At 40.8% G+C, this 18,087-nt stretch overlaps 1 protein-coding gene across 4 annotated transcripts in view; it reads left to right on the top strand.

Annotated features, from left to right (window-relative positions):
• The first annotated feature begins 1,071 nt into the window (after positions 1-1,071).
• LOC129136722 (phosphatidylinositol 3,4,5-trisphosphate 3-phosphatase TPTE2-like) overlaps positions 1,072-18,087 on the top strand; it is a 122,691-nt gene continuing 105,675 nt past the window's right edge. The window contains exons 1-4 of one of the 4 annotated variants that reach the window (XM_063792469.1): positions 1,210-1,313; positions 10,235-10,444; positions 14,048-14,088; positions 14,683-14,736. In XM_063792469.1, coding sequence (XP_063648539.1) covers positions 14,050-14,088; positions 14,683-14,736 — 93 coding nt within the window. In that variant the 5' untranslated portion in view covers positions 1,210-1,313; positions 10,235-10,444; positions 14,048-14,049. Of the gene's footprint in view, positions 1,314-10,234; positions 10,445-13,956; positions 14,089-14,682; positions 14,737-18,087 lie in introns of those variants that run through there. The other 3 variants (XR_010150653.1, XM_063792468.1, XR_010150652.1) reach the window with 3 other exon arrangements.

Here is an 18,087-nt window from a genome sequence, read left to right as displayed (position 1 = left end):
CCACTCCCTCCAGCTCCCCAATCTGACCCTACCCCTGGAACGCGCTGGCAGCTTTCCCCATGGGATGTGCATGGGTCAAAGGGCGCTGAGGGAGGACCTGACCGACTGGGTTGGGAAACAAAGCGGCCGAGATCACTTCAGGCCACCTTCCGCCCCTCAGTGCTTTCGTATAGAAAAGGTTTTCCTTCTTGATCTGGGAAGCCCACTAAGAAGAAAGCCTGGGCTGTGAAGTTATGAGGAAGGGAATGAATAGTACGCGGGCGCCGGGCGCGTCTCCCCGGGCACCAGAAGGCTTTTGGCTGCTGCTAGGTCAGAACGACTTCTAGCGAGTCCCAGCCCTTTTCCATTCCCAGCGCAATGATCGCGGGAATCCAGGCGCCATCCAGGCCCCTCTGTTCACTGAAAAGACCACGCAGCCGCCAGTGACATCACGGAGACGAAAGCCATGATAAAACCCAGGGAAAACGGAGCTCGAAGTAGCTTGTGTTATATATATATATATATATATATATATATATATATATATATATATATATGTATTTTTTTTTTTTTTTTTTTGAGACGGAGTCTTGCTCTGTCGCCCAGGCTGGAGTACAGTGGTGCGATCTCGGCTTACTGCAACCTCTGCCGCCCGGGTTCAAGGGATTCTCCTGCCTCATCCTCCCGAGTAGCTGGGATTACAGGCGCGTGCCACCACGCCCGGCTAGTTTTTATATTTTTAGTAGACGGGGTTTCAGCATCTTGGCCAGGCTGGTCTTGAATTCCTGACCTCGTGATCCACCCGTCTCGGCCTCCCAAAGTGCTGGGATTACAGGTGTGAGCCACCACGCTTGGCCTGTAGCTTGTGTTATTAACGGACAAGCAAATGCCCCTGCGCGTACACGTTCTTGAGGGATAACAGTATGTTACAAAAGTGCTTCTGAGCTACTACTCCTGGAGGCTCGGTCGGAGTGCCCGCGGACGTGGGCGCGGTGGAAAAGAGGGAGAACCTGTAGGCCCAGGCCTCCGTAAACATGGCTACGATGGGCGGGGACTGGGAGCGCAGGTCCCGGGCCGGGTTGCGGGCTGGGAGGACTCGGTCCTCCACTGTCCCAGCCGGCCACGCGCCCGCGTATCGCCTCCCGTCCCGCTAGCAGCACGCTGCGTGGCTGCTCGTTGGCTGCTTAAGACGGAAGCTCGGTTGATGTTTCTGCAGAAGTTTTCCCCCTTGGGCGGTGGCGGAGCTGCTGAGCGCGATAGTAGCAGCTCCGGCGGCAGCAACATTGACTACGAGGAATGGCGGCGGCTGCCGCAGGACCTGCAGCATCCCAGAGGTGCGTGTTTTTCCTTCCCTTTGCTATTTATTTTATACCCCTTTCCTTGGTTAGTGGGCCCTGCTGAAGTCGTTTTCCTGACAGGTTTTTCCAGAGCTTCTCAGATGCTCTAATCGACCAGGACCCCCAGGCGGCGTTAGAGGTGGGAGAGCCTTTTCTGCTTCCTCCACTCCCGGCTGACCCGCCTCCTTCCAGCACCGCCTGATTAGGACTCAGGCTCTAGTGATGCTGCGTCTCAGCCCCAGTATTGAGATTCTCCGTCTCCTTTCTCTCTCTCACGGTAGCCGCGTTACCTCAGACTCCTGTCTTGCCCTTTCCACTTCCAGACTCTTGCATTCCTGAAGCTTCTGAGAAAAACTTCCTCTATTTATTGGGAGCATGGTTGGCATCTGCAGTTGGGCTGAAAGGATTTTTTTTTTTTTAATGACTAGAAGAGAAAAGTGGACTCTGGGCTCGATGAAAATTAATTTTTTCTTTTGACAATCATTGTTGCCATTCTTATGTAAAAGTGTCGGTATGAAGTCAGTCTACTGGAACAAAAACCTTTTCCCTCACGTCCCGGAAACTTTCCAGATGTCTTGTCATAGTTCATTATTCACTCATTTGTTTATTTATCAAAAAATTTTTTAGGAGTTGCTGTATGCAAAGGCGCTCATTGCTATGGGTTAGTCTTAGTTATATACTTAGCTAACCTAGAGATCATTGCTTGTAGGTGTGCAGTGAAGACAAACTATAAAGCTGTAAAGGAATGTAAAAGAGCAAGAGTTAATAAGAGTTAAAGAAGAGCCTAAGCTAAAGATAAATGATGCTGTGGGTCACAGAATTTTAACAGGAGATCTTTTTTTGTTTTTTGTTTTGTATGTTTCTTTTTGCTTTAAAGCACAGAAAAAAAGGAAACCCTGTTTTGTTGTTATGATCTAACATAAGTAAGGTTAACAATTTGAGGCAAGACAGCGTCTTTTCTAGCTATGGCTTTTATAAGAAATGTGCCACAGGGTACTAGAGGCTCTGTTAAGGTGATATTTGAGCAGAGACCTGAAGGAACAAGAGAATTAGCTTGGAACCTCTGGGGAGAGAGCATTCCAGTCAGGACCAAGAGCCAGTGCAGAGATCCTGAAGTAGGAATGAAGTGGGCCAGGACCAAGAGCCAGTGCAGAGATCCTGAAGTAGGAATGAAGTGGGCCTGTATATGAAGCAGCAAAAAGGCCCTTTTTTATTAGAGGGCCCATTTAATTAGGAGATAAGGTTGGACAGGAAACTAGGAGCCAGGTCCTGTAAGGCCTTTTAGGGTCCAGGTATGTTTTTTGAATCTAAATATATAGACCTTTAGATACCAGCAATAAGTCTTCTGGGATCAGTTTTGGGATAATGTTACAGGAAGCAGTGAGAATTTTTCTCCATAATTCCTTATATTAGATAGCTATTACTTTGAATTTACATTTCTTAATTGTCATGTTAGGCCTAGTGCTTCCTTTGGAAATCTAGTTTATATAAAAGTTGCTTTTGGGCTGGGCGCAGTGGCTCATGTCTGTAATCCCAGCACTTTGGGAGGCCGAGGGGGGCGGATCGCTTGAGGTTAGGAGTTGGAGAGCAGCCTGGCCAACATGTTGAAACGCTGTTTGTACTAAAAATACAAAAAAAGAATTAGCCAGGTGTAGTGGTATGCACCTGTTGTCCCAGCTACTCGGGAGGCTGAGGCAGGAGAATCTCTTGAACCTGGGAAGCGGAGGTTGCGGTGAGCTGAGATCATGACACTGCACTCCAGCCTGGGTGACAGAGCGAGACTCTGTCTCAAAAAAAAAAAAAAGTTGCTTTTAAAGAATATTAATATAATGAACTTCATTATCATTTTCCATCTTATTTTACTTATTATTATTATTATTATTTTTGAGACGGGGTCTCACTCTGTCACCCAGGCTGGAGTGCAATGGCACAATCTCGGCTCACCTCTGCCTCCCAGGTTCAAGTGATTCTCCCGCCTCAGCCTCCCAAGTAGCTGGAATTACAGGTGCACACCACCACATCCGACTAATTTTTGTACTTTTTAGTAGAGATGGGGTTTCGCCATGTTGGCCAGGCTGGTCTCAAACTCCTGATCTCAGGTGATCCGCCCACCTTAGCCTCCCAAAGTGCTGGGATTACAGGTATGACCGTGCCCAGCCTTAAATTTTTTATTGAGACATATATGATAATATGTAAATAACACAAATTTTAAGTCTACAGTTTGATGAGTTTTTACGTATATGTACACCACCCAGATCAAGATATAGAGCACCTCCATTTATAAAGTTCCTTCATGCTCCTTCCCAGCCAGCAATTCTTCTTACTGTCCTGCTGACTCCTGTTTTCACCTTCATCACCATCAGCTCATTTTGCTTGTTCTTGACTCATAAACAGAATCATACAGTAGGTGGTTCGTTCAATGTAGGCAGTCTGTTTTTGCTTTAATCATTACATGAGTATACATCCATATTGTGTGAAGCAGTAGTTCTTTTGCATTGCTGTGTAATATTCCATTGTATAATTGTATAAATATATGTTGTATAAATGTAAGTATAGCACAATTTATTCTTATTGGACATCTTGTTTATTTCTAGTTGTTAGCTAGCATAAATAAAGCTTCTGTGAGTACTCTTATGTGTATTTTGGTGAACACATGCATTTCTTTCTTTTGATTGTATATACCTAGGAGTAGAATTGCATAGAATAGTCATGTGGATAGCACTAATGGATAGCACTAGTACCTTGGTTTTTAATGTGTGGCTCTTGGACCAGCAGTATCAGGATTACCTGCAATTCATCAGAAGTGCAAATTCTTACTGAAAGTCCTTATGGGCCAGGCTTGGTGGCTTACACCTGTAATCCCAGCACTTTGGGAGTCCGAGGCAGGTGGGTCACCTGAGGTCAGGAGTTTGAGACCAGCCTGGCCAACATAGTGAAACCCCGTCTCTATTAAAAATACAAAAAATTAGCTGGGCCATGGTGGCAGGTGCATGAAATCCCAGCTACTTAGGAGGCTGAGGCAGGAGAATCGCTTGAACCCGGGAGGCAGAGGTTGCAGTGTGCCGAGATCACACCATTGCACTCCAGTCTGGGTGAGAGAGTGAGATTCCGCCTCAAAAAAAAAAAAGTCCTTATGACTCATGTAGTCCAGTACTTCTTACTCTTCCTTTTCACAGTGTACATAAGAAAGCAGACCTGACTGAGTGTGGTGGCTCATGCCTGTAATCCTACCACTTTGGGAGGCAGAGGTGGGAGGATCACATGAGACTGGGAGTTTGAGATCAGGAGTTCAAGACCAGCCTAGGCAACATAAAGAGACCCCATTTCTTAAAAAGAAAACTGAGACCCAAGTAAATCCAAGTGATCTGTCATAGAGACACACCAGTTACACGCAGAAGGGGGACCTCAGGACACAGGTTTCCCAAATTTTAGTCTAGTGCTATAGAACAGTGGTCCTCAAAGATGTGGGCTTCAGATGAGCTGCAGCATCAACATATTAGAAATGCAAATTATTTATTTATTTGAGACGGAGTGTCGCTCTGTCACCCAGGCTGGAATGCAGTGGCGCAATCTCAGCTCACTGCAACCTCCACCTCCCAGGTTCAAGCAATTCTCCTGCGTCTGCCTCCCAATTAGCTGGGATTACAGACACGTGTAACCACATCCAGCTGATTTTTGTATTCTTAGTAGAGATGGGGTTTCACCATGTTGGCCAGGCTGGTCTGAAACTCTTGGCCTCAAATGATCCACTCCCCTCAGCCTCCCAAAGTGCTGGGATTATAGGCGTGAGCCACCGTGCCTGGCAAATTCTCAGGACCCACCACAGACCCCTAATCAGAAACCTTGGGTGTGGGGAGGATGATCATGATAAGAACCAGCTGTGTTAAGAAGAAATGTTCTTTTTAAACTGTGAGATGACCTTACAAAGATGAACAGATCAATGTAAATTATTAAATAATTGGTAATGATAAGTAGGGCTGAAACCTTGATGATGAATGTGAGGGTATTTCTCCTGGATTTTCCCAAGGGCTACTTTAACGCCATTTGGGATTCAGGTCACTTGGAATCATGTGAGTTAAAATATGTATATTTTATATAAGGTCATCCAATTAGGAATAAAGGGGAAATGTTCTTATCACATATGCTATTTCACATTTTTCATTCGTTGAACAAAGAATGAACATTAAGTGGTGAATGTTGTACTGGAAATCAGGAATCTAAGGATGAAAAAACTTCAGTAAGAGTTTTCAGTCTAGTGGAAAGACAAACAAGGTAACTACTGTAATAGGGTTGTGTATAAAAGAGCATAGCAGAATAGAATCTGACTGAGGGACTTAAAAACTTTACAGAGGAGGTTGCAAAATTCAGTAGGGAGAGAAAACGTGTGAATTTTGAGAATCGTTCAAGGCGCAGTATGTGTGGTCGTTAAGAGTCCAGGCTCTGGAGTCAGAGACTCTTGGGTCAAAATTCTGGTTTCATGATAACTGTGTAACTTCAGTAAGGTTCCTGTCATCACTCCAGAGCAGACTTCTCATCTGTCAAATGGGAACAAATAGGACCTACTTGAAAGTGTTATTATGAGGATAAGTGAAGTACCCTGTATTATATGCTTAGTACAATGCCAGGCACATGGTAAAGACTACATAACTGTTCTGTTTTGGGAATAATACAAGTTGTTCAGTAGTATTAGCACATAAAATATGAGGAGGCAAGTGCTAGGAGATAAAGGCTAAACAAGTGGAGAGAGGCCAGGCCATCAAAGGCATTAAATCTCAGCAGATGGTTTTCGGTTTTATCATATGATCATGGAGATCTGTGAAGAATTTAGAGGAAGGAAACGAAATTTTCTGAATTACAAAACCTACTTTAAAAGCAGAGTAGATAATGAGTTGGAGGAGGTACAAGGGATAGTGGATCGCAGGAAGATGGTGATGCAGACCAGGTCAAAGATGAATATCTGCATGTAGGGCAGTGATTGAGGGCATGGAGGGGAGCTGTTTTATGTAAAATTCACTGGACTTGATGATTGGAATATAAGGGATGACTCCTGAGTTTCTGGCTGGGAGAATGTAGTAGGATTTGGTGCCTTTCACTTAAATAGCACCTAGGATAATAGCACTTAGAAGATTGCGTTCAGCATGGGGGAATAGGTTTGCAGAGAGGAAGTAGTTTTAGATTTTGAATATTTGTATGTGAATTGCCTCTGGGACATTTCGGGTGAAGTCTAGAGAAAACTATGCTGATATTGCACAGGAGCACTGTCTAGGCTCTTAAGATAGACTTGAGTCATCAGGATGATTCAAGACATATGTGAAGCCCCGACACCACTTAAAGAGTCGAAGAATGTTTCTAAAAGGGAGGAAGTCTAAGTACTGAGCCCAAGGAAAACATTAGATTTTTAATTTTTATTTATTTATTTATTTTTATTTTTTGAGACAGAGTTTTGCTCTTGTCGCCTAGGCTGGAGTGCAATGGCACGATCTCAGCTCACTGCAACCTCCACCTCCTGGGTTCAAGCGATTCTCCTGCCTCAGCCTCCCAAGTAGCCGTGATTACAGGCATGCACCCACCATGCCTGGCTAATTTTTGTATTTTTTGTAGAGATGTGGTTTCACTATGTTGGCCAGGCTGGTCTGGAACTTCTGACCTCAGGTGATCCACCTGCCACGGCCTCCCAAAGTGCTGGGATTACAGGTGTGAGCCACCTCGCCTAGCCCGGAAAACATTAGTTTTTAAGAAGCAACAGAATGGTAAGCTGAAAGGCCTTACTTTTCAGCTTGTAGGATTTGATAAGGGGTTACTAGTGGCTTTGAGAAGATTAAGACTGGAGAGGCAAACGTTTTTATATTTCGTGGCAAAGGAGATACAGTCAAATTAGAGACTGGGGAAAAGGTGGAAAAATGTCTGCAAGGAGAGAAATCAATACTTTTCACTGAGTGCTTACTGGGTGCCAGGTATAGATCTAAGTAAGCCCAAAACCCTGGAGTGATCTTCAGTTTATCTTATCCCACATTGGCAAGTCTTGCTGGTTCTAATATATTCCAGCTCACTGTATTTCTCATCACCTCTGTGGCTAACATCCTTTTCTAGCCTAGACTTAATGTAGAAGTTTCCTAAGAAGTCTCTGTTTCCAGTCCTGATTTGTTATAATGTATTCACCATATAGCAACCAGAAAGACATTTAAAAAGGGTAAACTGGACCATGTCACTCTCCTACTAACAATGAACTTTCCATGGCTTTCCATCACACCTAAGATCCAAATTTCTTATAACAGCCTGCAAGGTACAAAGTGAGGCCCTTGAAGTAGCATCTTAGTTTCTTTGCTGTCTTAGTTTGAGCCACACTTTCTTTCTGTTGATTGAATGTGACCCCAGGTGAGTTGAAGGGCATCTGTATTCATTGCTTTGTGATAATTATGCTACTAGGTTAAAGCAAAGTCAGTGACACATGTGGCTATCCATTTAAGAAAACTACCAAATCCCTAGAGTTTGTAGGCAGTTGGCAGAAAATAAAAGTGTTCCTGCACTTGTCCTTGATCTCCCTAATTGTGTAATCTCTTACATCATTATTTTTATAGCTGCCACACCTATATGTTGTGACTGCACAGGGTGAAAAAGTTTTAATCTGTCTAATGTTAACTCTTGATCAGTTACTATAGCCATCTATTAGATTGTATCTGGACTTTGAACAGAATGTTTAATTGCATTTTATTAGAGTTGTGTGTTATTGATAGAGGTTAAGAGAGGGCCAGGTAAGCTTGATGGTGTATGTATTGATTGTCTTAACCTCCCTGAGCTCTAGATTTAACTTTTAGTCTTTTTTTATTGGACAGCTATTGGACAGCTTCACATTTTCTAGGAAACTCAAATTCTATATGATGTTTGAATCTTCTCCAAATTAGAAGGACAAAATCTGTAATGGTCAATATGTATCAATTAAACTCTTCAGAATATGTGAGATGATAATAATTACCATTTATTGAGTTCCATAGGCCAGGAACTAAATGCTATTTTTGTTGTTGTTTTTTTGAGATGGAGTATCACTCTTGTCACCCAGGCTGGAGTGCAGTGGCATGTTCTCGGCTCACTGCAACCTCCGCCTCCCAGGTTCAAGCGATTCTCCTGCCTTAGCCTCCCAAGTAGCTGGGATTGCAGGCGTGCGCCACCGTGCCTGGCTAATTTTTGTATTTTTAGTAGAGACAGGGTTTCACCATGTTGGCCAGGCTGGTCTTGAACTCCTGACCTCAGGTGATCCACCTGCCTCAGCCTCCCAAAGTGCTGGGGTTACAGGTGTGAGCCACCGTGCTCAGCCCCTAAATGCTTTACAGTACAGAGATACTATATTAGATTGTCTACTTTTGGGAGGAAGGGCAGGAGAAGGGGAGATCCTCTTATGAGGAAAAACTCCAAGATTACATCCCTGTTATCTTTCCTCCAAATAGTTTCTGATAAGTTATTTGTTTAAAAATTATGTTTTAATTAGAATTTGATGGCTTTTTAAAAACTTTTACTGACACCCAACATGTTTGTTTTTGTAGGAGCTGACTAAGGCTTTGGAACAGAAACCAGATGATACACAATATTATTGTCAAAGAGCTTATTGTCACATTCTTCTTGGGAATTACTGTGGTAGTTTTTCTTATAAAGTATATTGTCCCTTTTTAATAAGTTACTTATACATTTTACCCATGACCAATTAATCAAATAAAATAAAGGTTGTCTTTGAGGATTTTTAAATTGGTCTTTCATACAAGGTAAAGTAGCTCAAGTGTGACAGACATGTTGAACAACACCTATTTAAATTTTATGGATGTCTCTTTTTCCTCAGTGGGTGGATAATGTATATAGATTTCATTCGTAGTTATTGGGTAGGCTGATAAAGAATTAGTATCATATTTACTATTTGACAGAGTATTAAAATGAAATGCTCTTCTTTGTATTTTTTTTTTTATAAAAAAGAATGTGGCCAGGCATGGTGGCTCACTCCTATAATCCCAGCACTTTGGGAGGCCAAAGCAGGAGGATCATATGAACCTAGGAGTTCGAGTCCAGCCTGGACAACAGAGCAAGACCCTATCTATACTAAAAAAAAATGTATTTCTGTATTGTGTAACTTTAAAAATTATTCTGATGAAGAATCTGGATAGGGAAAAACTGAAGACTTTTTTTTTTAGACGAATTTTTGCTCTTGTTGCCTAGGCTGGAGTGCAGTGGCATGATCTCAGCTCACTGCACTCTCTGCCTCCCAGGTTCAAGCGATTCTCCTGCCTCAGCCTCCCAGGTAGCTGGGACTACAAGCACATGCCACCATGCCCGGCTAATTCTGTATTTTTAGCAGAGACGGGGTTTCACCATGTTGGCCAGGCTGGTCTCAAACTCCTGACCACAGGTGATCTGCCCACCTTGGCCTCCCAGAGTGCTGGGATTACAGGTGTGAGCCACTGCACCTGGCCAAATTACATAGATGATGCTAATGAGAAAAGGAGATGAATTTTGTGACACAGTTGTATTCATTGACTGAAGAGCTTTGGGAAGGAAGCTAAATGTTCAGCCAAAAGGAAGGTACAAGAGTAATATTTATTTGAATTCTGTCTTGGATTAGCTTTTCCAAATTTAAAACCATCTGGCATTTCTACCAACTTGAAAACTTAGAAATCTAAAACTGATCCATATTCTGTTTGTATTTGCTAGAATCTGTAAATAACTGACGAAAAACCCATCTTTTTCTTTCTTTTTTTTTTTTTTTTTTGAGACGGAGTCTTGCTCTGTCACCCAGACTGGAGTGCAGTGGCGCAATCTTGGCTCACTGCAACCTCCGCCTCCCAGGTTCAAGTAATTCTCCTGCCTCAGCCTCCTGAGTAGCTGGGACTACAGGCGTGTGCCACCATGCCCGGCTAATTTTTTGTATTTTTTTTTAGTAGAGACGGGGTTTCACCATGTTAGCCAGACTAGTCTCGATCTGCTGACCTCGTGATCTACCTGCCTTGGCCTCCCAAAGTGCTGGGATTACAGGCATGAGCCACCATGCCTGGCCAAAAACCCATCTTTTTCTACATAGTTGCTGTTGCTGATGTAAAGAAGTCTCGCGAACGCAATCCAAATAATTCCACTGCTGTGCTGAGAAAAGGGTATGCAATAGCTACTCTTTTTGTTGAGCTTGGACTGTAAATAGTAGATGTTTAATTTGTTGAATGAGTTCATTGTAAGCTTTATAAGTAGTAAAATTATTTATACATATTATAGCGGAGATATGATTCAATTTTAAATATAAAGTTATAGTTCTATTATTTTGTTAACCATAGTATGTGATAGGAGATATATACTTAATATATTTTAAAATAGTGATGATTGAAATAACTGCAGGGTATAGATGAAACTGATGCATTTCACATTCCTTTTTTGTTTATCATTTGGAATTTACTCTATTTAACTGACTGGTGAACATCCTATTATTCAACCAAGCTGAATAGGCTACATTTAATGCTATGAAAGCTCTGTATCTATGTGCTTTATATCCCATCTTGTTTCTGTTGGTAAGTGTAACTTTATTCTTTAAGTAAGAAACTGCTTTAATTACTTTGTATAATTATATTTTGGAATAAGCAAGTATGTATAATTAAAGTGAAATTCCTTTTGAAGTAAGTCCTAAAATTGAATTTTACTGGAAATTATACTAGATGTTAACAGTATTTTAGAAAGTCTCTTGGCTTACTAACATATACTTAAAATAAATTTTTTCTTTCAACAATAGAAAATACTAAATGTTTTTATTTAGAAAGAAGGCTATTTTCCAGATCTTGTGTGTGTGTTAATTTGTTTTAAATATGTTCATGCAGGATATGTGAATACCATTAAAAAAAACTATGCTGCTTCTCTAGAAACTTTTATAGAAGGACAAAAATTAGATAGTAAGAATTAAATTGTAGTTTTATAAACTTATCCATTTCTGTCTGAAATACCAAAGCTGAATTTTGTTAATGTTAATCTCAAGTTAATTACAGAAACCCAATACCTATTTTTCTCATCTTAATTATACTTCATATTGATTGCAGATATGGGATCACTTAAAATTGGTTAAATCAGCCTTTTAGCATTTAAACCACAGATAAACTTACCATTAGAAGTAAAAAGCCATATGGAAACACTTAACATGCTCTCTCTAGTTAGTCTGGCTTTGTTTTTTTCTAATGGAGAAATGAAAATTTAATTTGCTTTCTTGGTCAGAAGTCTGTTCATTTTAAGTTATTCAGAATGCTGAGATGGGAAATCTTAACACTTATAGAGAAGTGAAGTGTATAGTTTGATAAATTATGAGAGGGTACAGAAGAAACACACAGTTTTGAGAGTATTGTGAGTTTTTAATGTTATATTTTTTAGGGGAATATATGAAGATTATCACAGCAGTGTAGATATCTAGACATATATAGAAATTGTGAGAGCAAGAATTTTAAAATTGGAAAAATACTAAGATAGAGGTTGTGAGTAATCCCAGAAAATTGTAGACTACGTAATCCTACTTGTACTATTATTTTATCTTTATGTTATGATAGAATTTTATCACAATTCTCTAAAGCAGTGGTTCTTAACTGGAAAAATTTTGTTTCCCAGGAAACTTTAGGCAATGTTTGAAGAGATTTTTGGTTATCATGAATGTTGGATAGGGGATGAGCTACTGACATGTAATGAATATAAACCAGGGGTGCTACTAAATATCCTATAATGCCCAGGACAGTCCTGCCCAACAGAGAAGTATCTAGTTCAAAGTGTCAGTAGTGCTGAGTTAAGAAACTCTGCTCTTACATATTATATGTTAAATTCTTACTCTGTACTGCTTTAAAGGTTTGCTTTTCTGCTGTATACCTGTTCAAAAAAGGATTTTAGGTCTCATTACACAAATGGAAGCTACAAATTAGGAAAGGAAAGGTCTGGGTGGTAGAACTTATTCTCAAATTTGCTTATCCCAGTTTCAGTTTTGGCATGTGAATAATAGAGCTATTCAGTCAGCAAGACAGCGTATCTACACTCTTAGCAAATTCTAGAGTCAGGTTATCTAGTACCTTGATACATATTTGAAAACCCTGAAAAAACATGAGTCATACCATCCTCTACATTTTCTTTTTTCTTTTTCTTTTTTTTGAGACAAGGTGCCACTCTTGCCCAGGCTGGAGTACAATAGTGCGAACTTGGGTCATTGCAACCTCCTCCTCCTGGGTTCAGGTGATCCACCCACCCCAGCCTCCCAAGTAACTGGGGCTACAGGCACGTGCCACCACATCTGACTAATTTTTGCTTTTTTTTTTTTTTTTTTTTTGCAGAGACAGGGTTTTGCCATGTTGTAAAGCCTGGTCTTGAACTCCTGGGCTCAAGCGATCTGCCTGCCTCGGCCTCCCAAAGTGTTGGAGTTACAGGCATGAGCCATTGTGCCTGGCCTCATCCTCTGCATTTCTAGGCCCTACTACTTTTAAGAGCAATAGAAAAGTTTCCTGCCTAAATTCTTTTCTTTTTTTTCTTTTTTTTGGGGGCTGGGGGCACAGAGTCTTGCTCTGTCACCCAGGCTTGAGTGCAATGGCATCATCATAGTTTACTGCAGCCTTGAATGCCAGGGCTCAAGCCATCCTTCTGCCTCTGCCTCCTGAGTAGCTGGGACTACAGGCATGCGTCACCACACTGAGCTAATTCGTTAAATATTTTTTTGTAGAGATGAGGTCTTGCTACATTACCCAGACTGGTCTCTGAACTCCTGGCCTCAAGTGATCCTATTGCCTTGGCTTCCCAAAATGCTGGCATTACAGACAGGAGCCACTGCACCTGGCCCCTAAATGCTTTTCTTGAATGAATAATTTCTTTTTCTTTCTTTCTTGTCTTTCTTTCTTTCTTTCTCTCTCTCTCTCTCTTTCTCTCTCCTTCCTTCCTTCCTTCCCTTTCTCTTTCTTTTTTCTTTATTTCTTTCCACGGAGTCTCGCCCAGCCTGGAGTGCAATGGTGCGATCTCAGCTCACTGCAACCTCTGCCTCCTGGGTTCAAGTGATTCTCCTGCCTCAGCCTCCCAAGTAGCTGGGATTACAGGCGCATGCCACCACACCCGGCTAATTTTTTATATCTTTAGTAGAGACAGGGTTTCACCATGTTGGCCAGGCTGGTCTTGAACTCCTGACCTCGTGATCCGCCCGCCTCAGCCTCCCAAAGTGCTGAGATTACAGACATGAGCCACTGTGCCCACCCGAATAATATCTTAATATCATGCCATTGACATTTATTCTCTAATTATTTCAGAGGTGGCCTTCAGAAGAAGGCCTCCTTGGTAAAATTGCTATTAAGGATATTTCACTGAAAAACAAATTTATCTATAAATTTAAATCCAGGAAAAATTTAAGTTAAACTTTTATGCTTCTATTTTTATCAGACAGGGTAAAACATTTATAACTCAGAATATTACCTTTTCCCCTCTCTGTGTGATATATTGCTTGGTTTTAGTTACTGATTATTTAAAATAATAAGTTATTCAAAGCTAGGATTTTGATGTAATAGTTCTTCTCTAGAATATGGTGTGTGTGAGAGTGTATTTACATTTTTTATTAAGGCCCATGTAGTTATATTTCTTTTATAAAATAGTAAATTAGAAAATTTTGTTTTAAGAAATTTTTAATTTAAAATTTCCAGATTGCTCTTGCCTGCAGTTACATATTTTACTATGCACTGTGTTTAAATGTAGTCATTGTTCTGTGTCCCCAGAAATGAAAAATGTGTTTATGGATACATTTACACTATTATCTGTAAGTATAAAATTTATCACCTGTAGCCTCTCAACTGCCATGTAACTTGGAGATATGACAAAACTTCACAGAATTTAAAGATGCTTCTCGGAGTTGGTAGGAAAGGCATGGTAACAGATAAAGCCACTGAGAGAATAGTAGACTGAATAGGTAGCTGCATTGAAGAGCAAGCTGGGGCTGGGAAAGGCTTAGGGACCTCAACTCAGCTCTCAGTTACCAAGCCTCCTCCCCAACCTAACTAATGGCATATTGGGAGTCTGATTTAGTTCTGACTTTGTTGTGTGTATGAGGAAGCTTCTCTAAGGGCAAAAGGGTTGAGGAAAATGTGCATTATTTATATCTGTGAAATTAGTAAGGTTGACTATAGTTAATTTAAAAAAATCAAAATGTTTCAGGATGAACAACTAAATGTTAAACTATTGGTATATTTATAGCTATAACAGAGTTTGCAATTAAGTTCTGTTAAGACAGGTTTTATTCACTGCTGACTCCCCAGTGCCAAGAACAGTGCCTGGGATGCAGTAGGTATTTAATAATTATTTGTTGATTAATAGGTTGTGCAGATGAGTGATGTGATAGTTTTTTTCTTTCTAGGTGCAGATTTTAATTTCAGTGACTGAATTAAAAGGTGTCAAGAAGCTCAGAATGGTAGGTAGGTCTCCCATGGTATTTCAATTTAAAAAGAAGTAAGCACTTGAAATTTTTTGGTTTAAGCAAATTTGTTTTTACCTTTATAATTTATTTTAAATAATACATGTTTCCTTAAATATAGACTTCCAAAAATACACTGGTTTTGCCTAGCTTCTTATGTTGAAAAGGAGATTTGGGTGGATTTGCTTGTATGGCATATCAGTAAGAAATTACTAAGGAGTCTAGGCTGGGCATGGTGGCTCACACCTGTAATCCCAGCACTTTGGGAGGCTGAGGTGGGCGGATCACGAGGTCAGGAGATCAAGACCATCCTGGCCAACATGGTGAAACCCCGTCTCTACTAAAAAAATAGCTGGGCGTGGTGGTGCATGCCTGTAGTCCCAGGTACACAGGAGGCTGAGGCAGGAGAATGGCTTGAACCCAGGAGGCGGAGGTTGCAGTGAGCCGAGATCATGCCACTGCACTCCAGCCTGGGTGACAGAATGAGACTCCGGCTCAAAAAAAGAAATTACTAAGGAGTCTAAAATGAATTCAGGAGGCAAAATGAAACCACTTTTCTTTAGTTGAAAGGTATGGAGAATTGGCTTGCTTAATCAGTATGTTTGTGCAATAAAAATCATATAAATACTTTTGCCTATAAATGTACTGTTACCTGAAAATGCTTCCTTTTTATGTTTTAATAGGCCCAGAATCTGAGATGTTAAGTCCAGAGTTTTCATTCTTCATGTTTTTATTTACTTATATTAAATTTCAAGTACCAAATCAGGACTCAGGAAGAGCTCTCTGTCAGTTAAATATTAAGCAATTCCATTTAAGTACTGGTTCCTCTAGGAAGTGAAATAAAATCATTTTTTGATAAATATAGAAGTTTCTAGTCATGAAATTTATTGGGCTATTTCAATGAATTTATTGTGTGGTTAAAATTGATTTGGTATGTTTTAGTATGAACAAAATGATTATTTATCTGTTCCTTACTAAAACCTAAATAAATTACATTTATTTATGTCCAACAGTTTGAATCACTTGTAGGGCTTTTTATGATAGGCTAAGACAAAAGTTAAGGAAAATTGGAAATGTTTATCCCTAATTCAGTGTAATGTTTATTGTTTTGGACATGAAGACCTTTGAGTCTGTTCAACTATTAAAAATTATGGTAGAATTGAATAAAAGTAACTTTTAATTTTTTTTTTTAAGACATGGTCTTGCTTTGTTACACAGGCTGGAGTGCAGTGGTGCCATCATAGCTCACTGCAGCCTCAAACTCCTGGACTCAAGCAGTCTTCCTACCTCAGCCTCCCAAGTAGCTGGGACTACAGGCGCATGTCACCCCACCAAGGCTGCTAATATATATTCTATTTCTTTAAAACACTTTTTAGGCTGGGTGCAGTGACTTACACCTGTAATCCCAACACTTTGGGAGGCTGACACAGGTGGATCAGTTGAGGTCAGGAGTTCAAGACCAGCCTGGCCAATATAGTGAAACCCTGTCTCTACTAAAAATACAAAAATTAGCCAGGTGTGGTGGTGGGTGCCTGTAATCCCAGCTACTCAGGAAGCTGAGGTGGAAGAATCCCTGGAGCCTGGGAAGTGGAGGTTGCAGTGATCCAAAATCATGCCACTGCACTCTAGTCTGGGCAACAGAGCAAGACTCCATCTCAAAAAAAAAAAAAAGTACAAACTACTATAAAGACAAATCTGCTTTTTTGTTTTGTTTTTTAATTAAGCTGAATTTTATGTTACTTTATTATGAGGGAACAATGAATAATTTAAATTACAGTTTAAGTTTTAGATTCCTTTATATTTTCAAAAAGAAATAAAAGATATACAATAGAATTAATATTCAGATAATATTTAACTATCACTCAAAATACGTAGATAATAGCCAGGCACAGTGGCTCATGCCTGTAATCCCAGCACTTTGGGAGGCCAAGTTGGGTGGATCACCTGAGGTCAGGAGTTAGAGACCAGCCTACCCAACATGGTGAAACCCCATCTCTACTAAAAATATAAGAATTAGCTGGGCGTGGTGGTGTGTACCTGTAATCCCAGCTACTCGGGAGGCTGAAGCAGAAGAATCACTTGAGCCCGGGAGACAGAGGTTGCAGTGAGCCGAGATCATGCCAGTGCACTCCAGCCTGGGTAACAGAGTGAGACTCTGCCTCAATTTAAAAAAAAAATGTAGATAATAGTTTAGTAAGAAAAGTAGTGAACTGAAAACCAAGAAATCTGACTCTGGATCTTTGCTTGCCCCGTGAATTTAGTCTAGGCACAAAATGACTATGACTAAATTTTCAGTACCTTTGAAAGGAAGTCCGTGGACCAGATGAGCTCTGGAGTCCTTTCAGCTGTAAAATTATATGAAGGTATAATGATAAATCAGTTAATGAGAATAATGGTATAGGTAGGCTTTTTCCATTACTACTCCTTTTTTGTGTTTTATTTATTTATTTATTTTTGAGACAGAGTCTTGCTCTGTTGTCCAGGCTGGAGTACAGTGGTGCAACCCCAGCTCACTGCAACCTCTACCTCCTGGGATCAAGAAATTCTCCTGCCTCAGGAGTATTGGGTACCTTCTGAGTAGCTGGGACTACAGGAGCCCACCACCATGCCCGGCTGATTTATATATTTTTAGCAGAGATGGGATTTCACCATTGTTGGCCAGGCTGGTCTCAAACTCCTGACCTAAAGTGATCCACTTGCCTTGGCCTCCCAAAGCGCTGGGATTACAGGTGTGGACCACGGCGCTTGGCCAGTACTCCTTTTTTATACAAAGTCATGTAGCATACTGTGTTACTATTTATTAACTTGAAGTTCTAAGGACATGTGAAATTTCCTATTGTGGAATAGGATCAGGTTGCTCTGTGTCATGGAGAATGGTAACTGGGCCTTCAGAAAGGAGACAGGTTCAGAGGGTTGGAGCAGGAAGTGCAAAGTGAAGTAGTTTTTTGCATCTAGCTAAAAAGGATCTGCCTATTTATTTATTTAAAGATTGTCAATAACAGAGCTGGTTAATTATGAGGCAGATTTATGAAATAGCTCTTGGGACAATAGAAAGTGAGAAAAGAGATGAAATCTTATCAAGTTTTTTTTTTTTTTTGAGACAGAGTTTTGTTCTTGTTGCCCAGGCTGGAGTACAGTGGCACGATCTCAACTCACTGCAACCTCCACCTCCCGGGTTCAAGCAGTTCTCCTGCCTCAGCCTCCTGAGTAGCTGGGGTTATGGGCACATGCCACCACGCCTGGCTAATTTTTGTATTTTTAGTAGAGATGGGGTTTCACCATGTTGGCCAGGCTGGTCTCAAACTCCTGACCTTAGGTGATCCACCCACCTTGGCCTCCCAAAGTGCT

This window comes from Pan troglodytes, chromosome 14 (assembly GCF_028858775.2).
Source record: "Pan troglodytes isolate AG18354 chromosome 14, NHGRI_mPanTro3-v2.0_pri, whole genome shotgun sequence".
In the NCBI taxonomy this organism is placed as follows: Eukaryota; Metazoa; Chordata; class Mammalia; order Primates; family Hominidae; genus Pan; species Pan troglodytes.
This window is presented reverse-complemented; position numbering and strand designations above follow the sequence as displayed.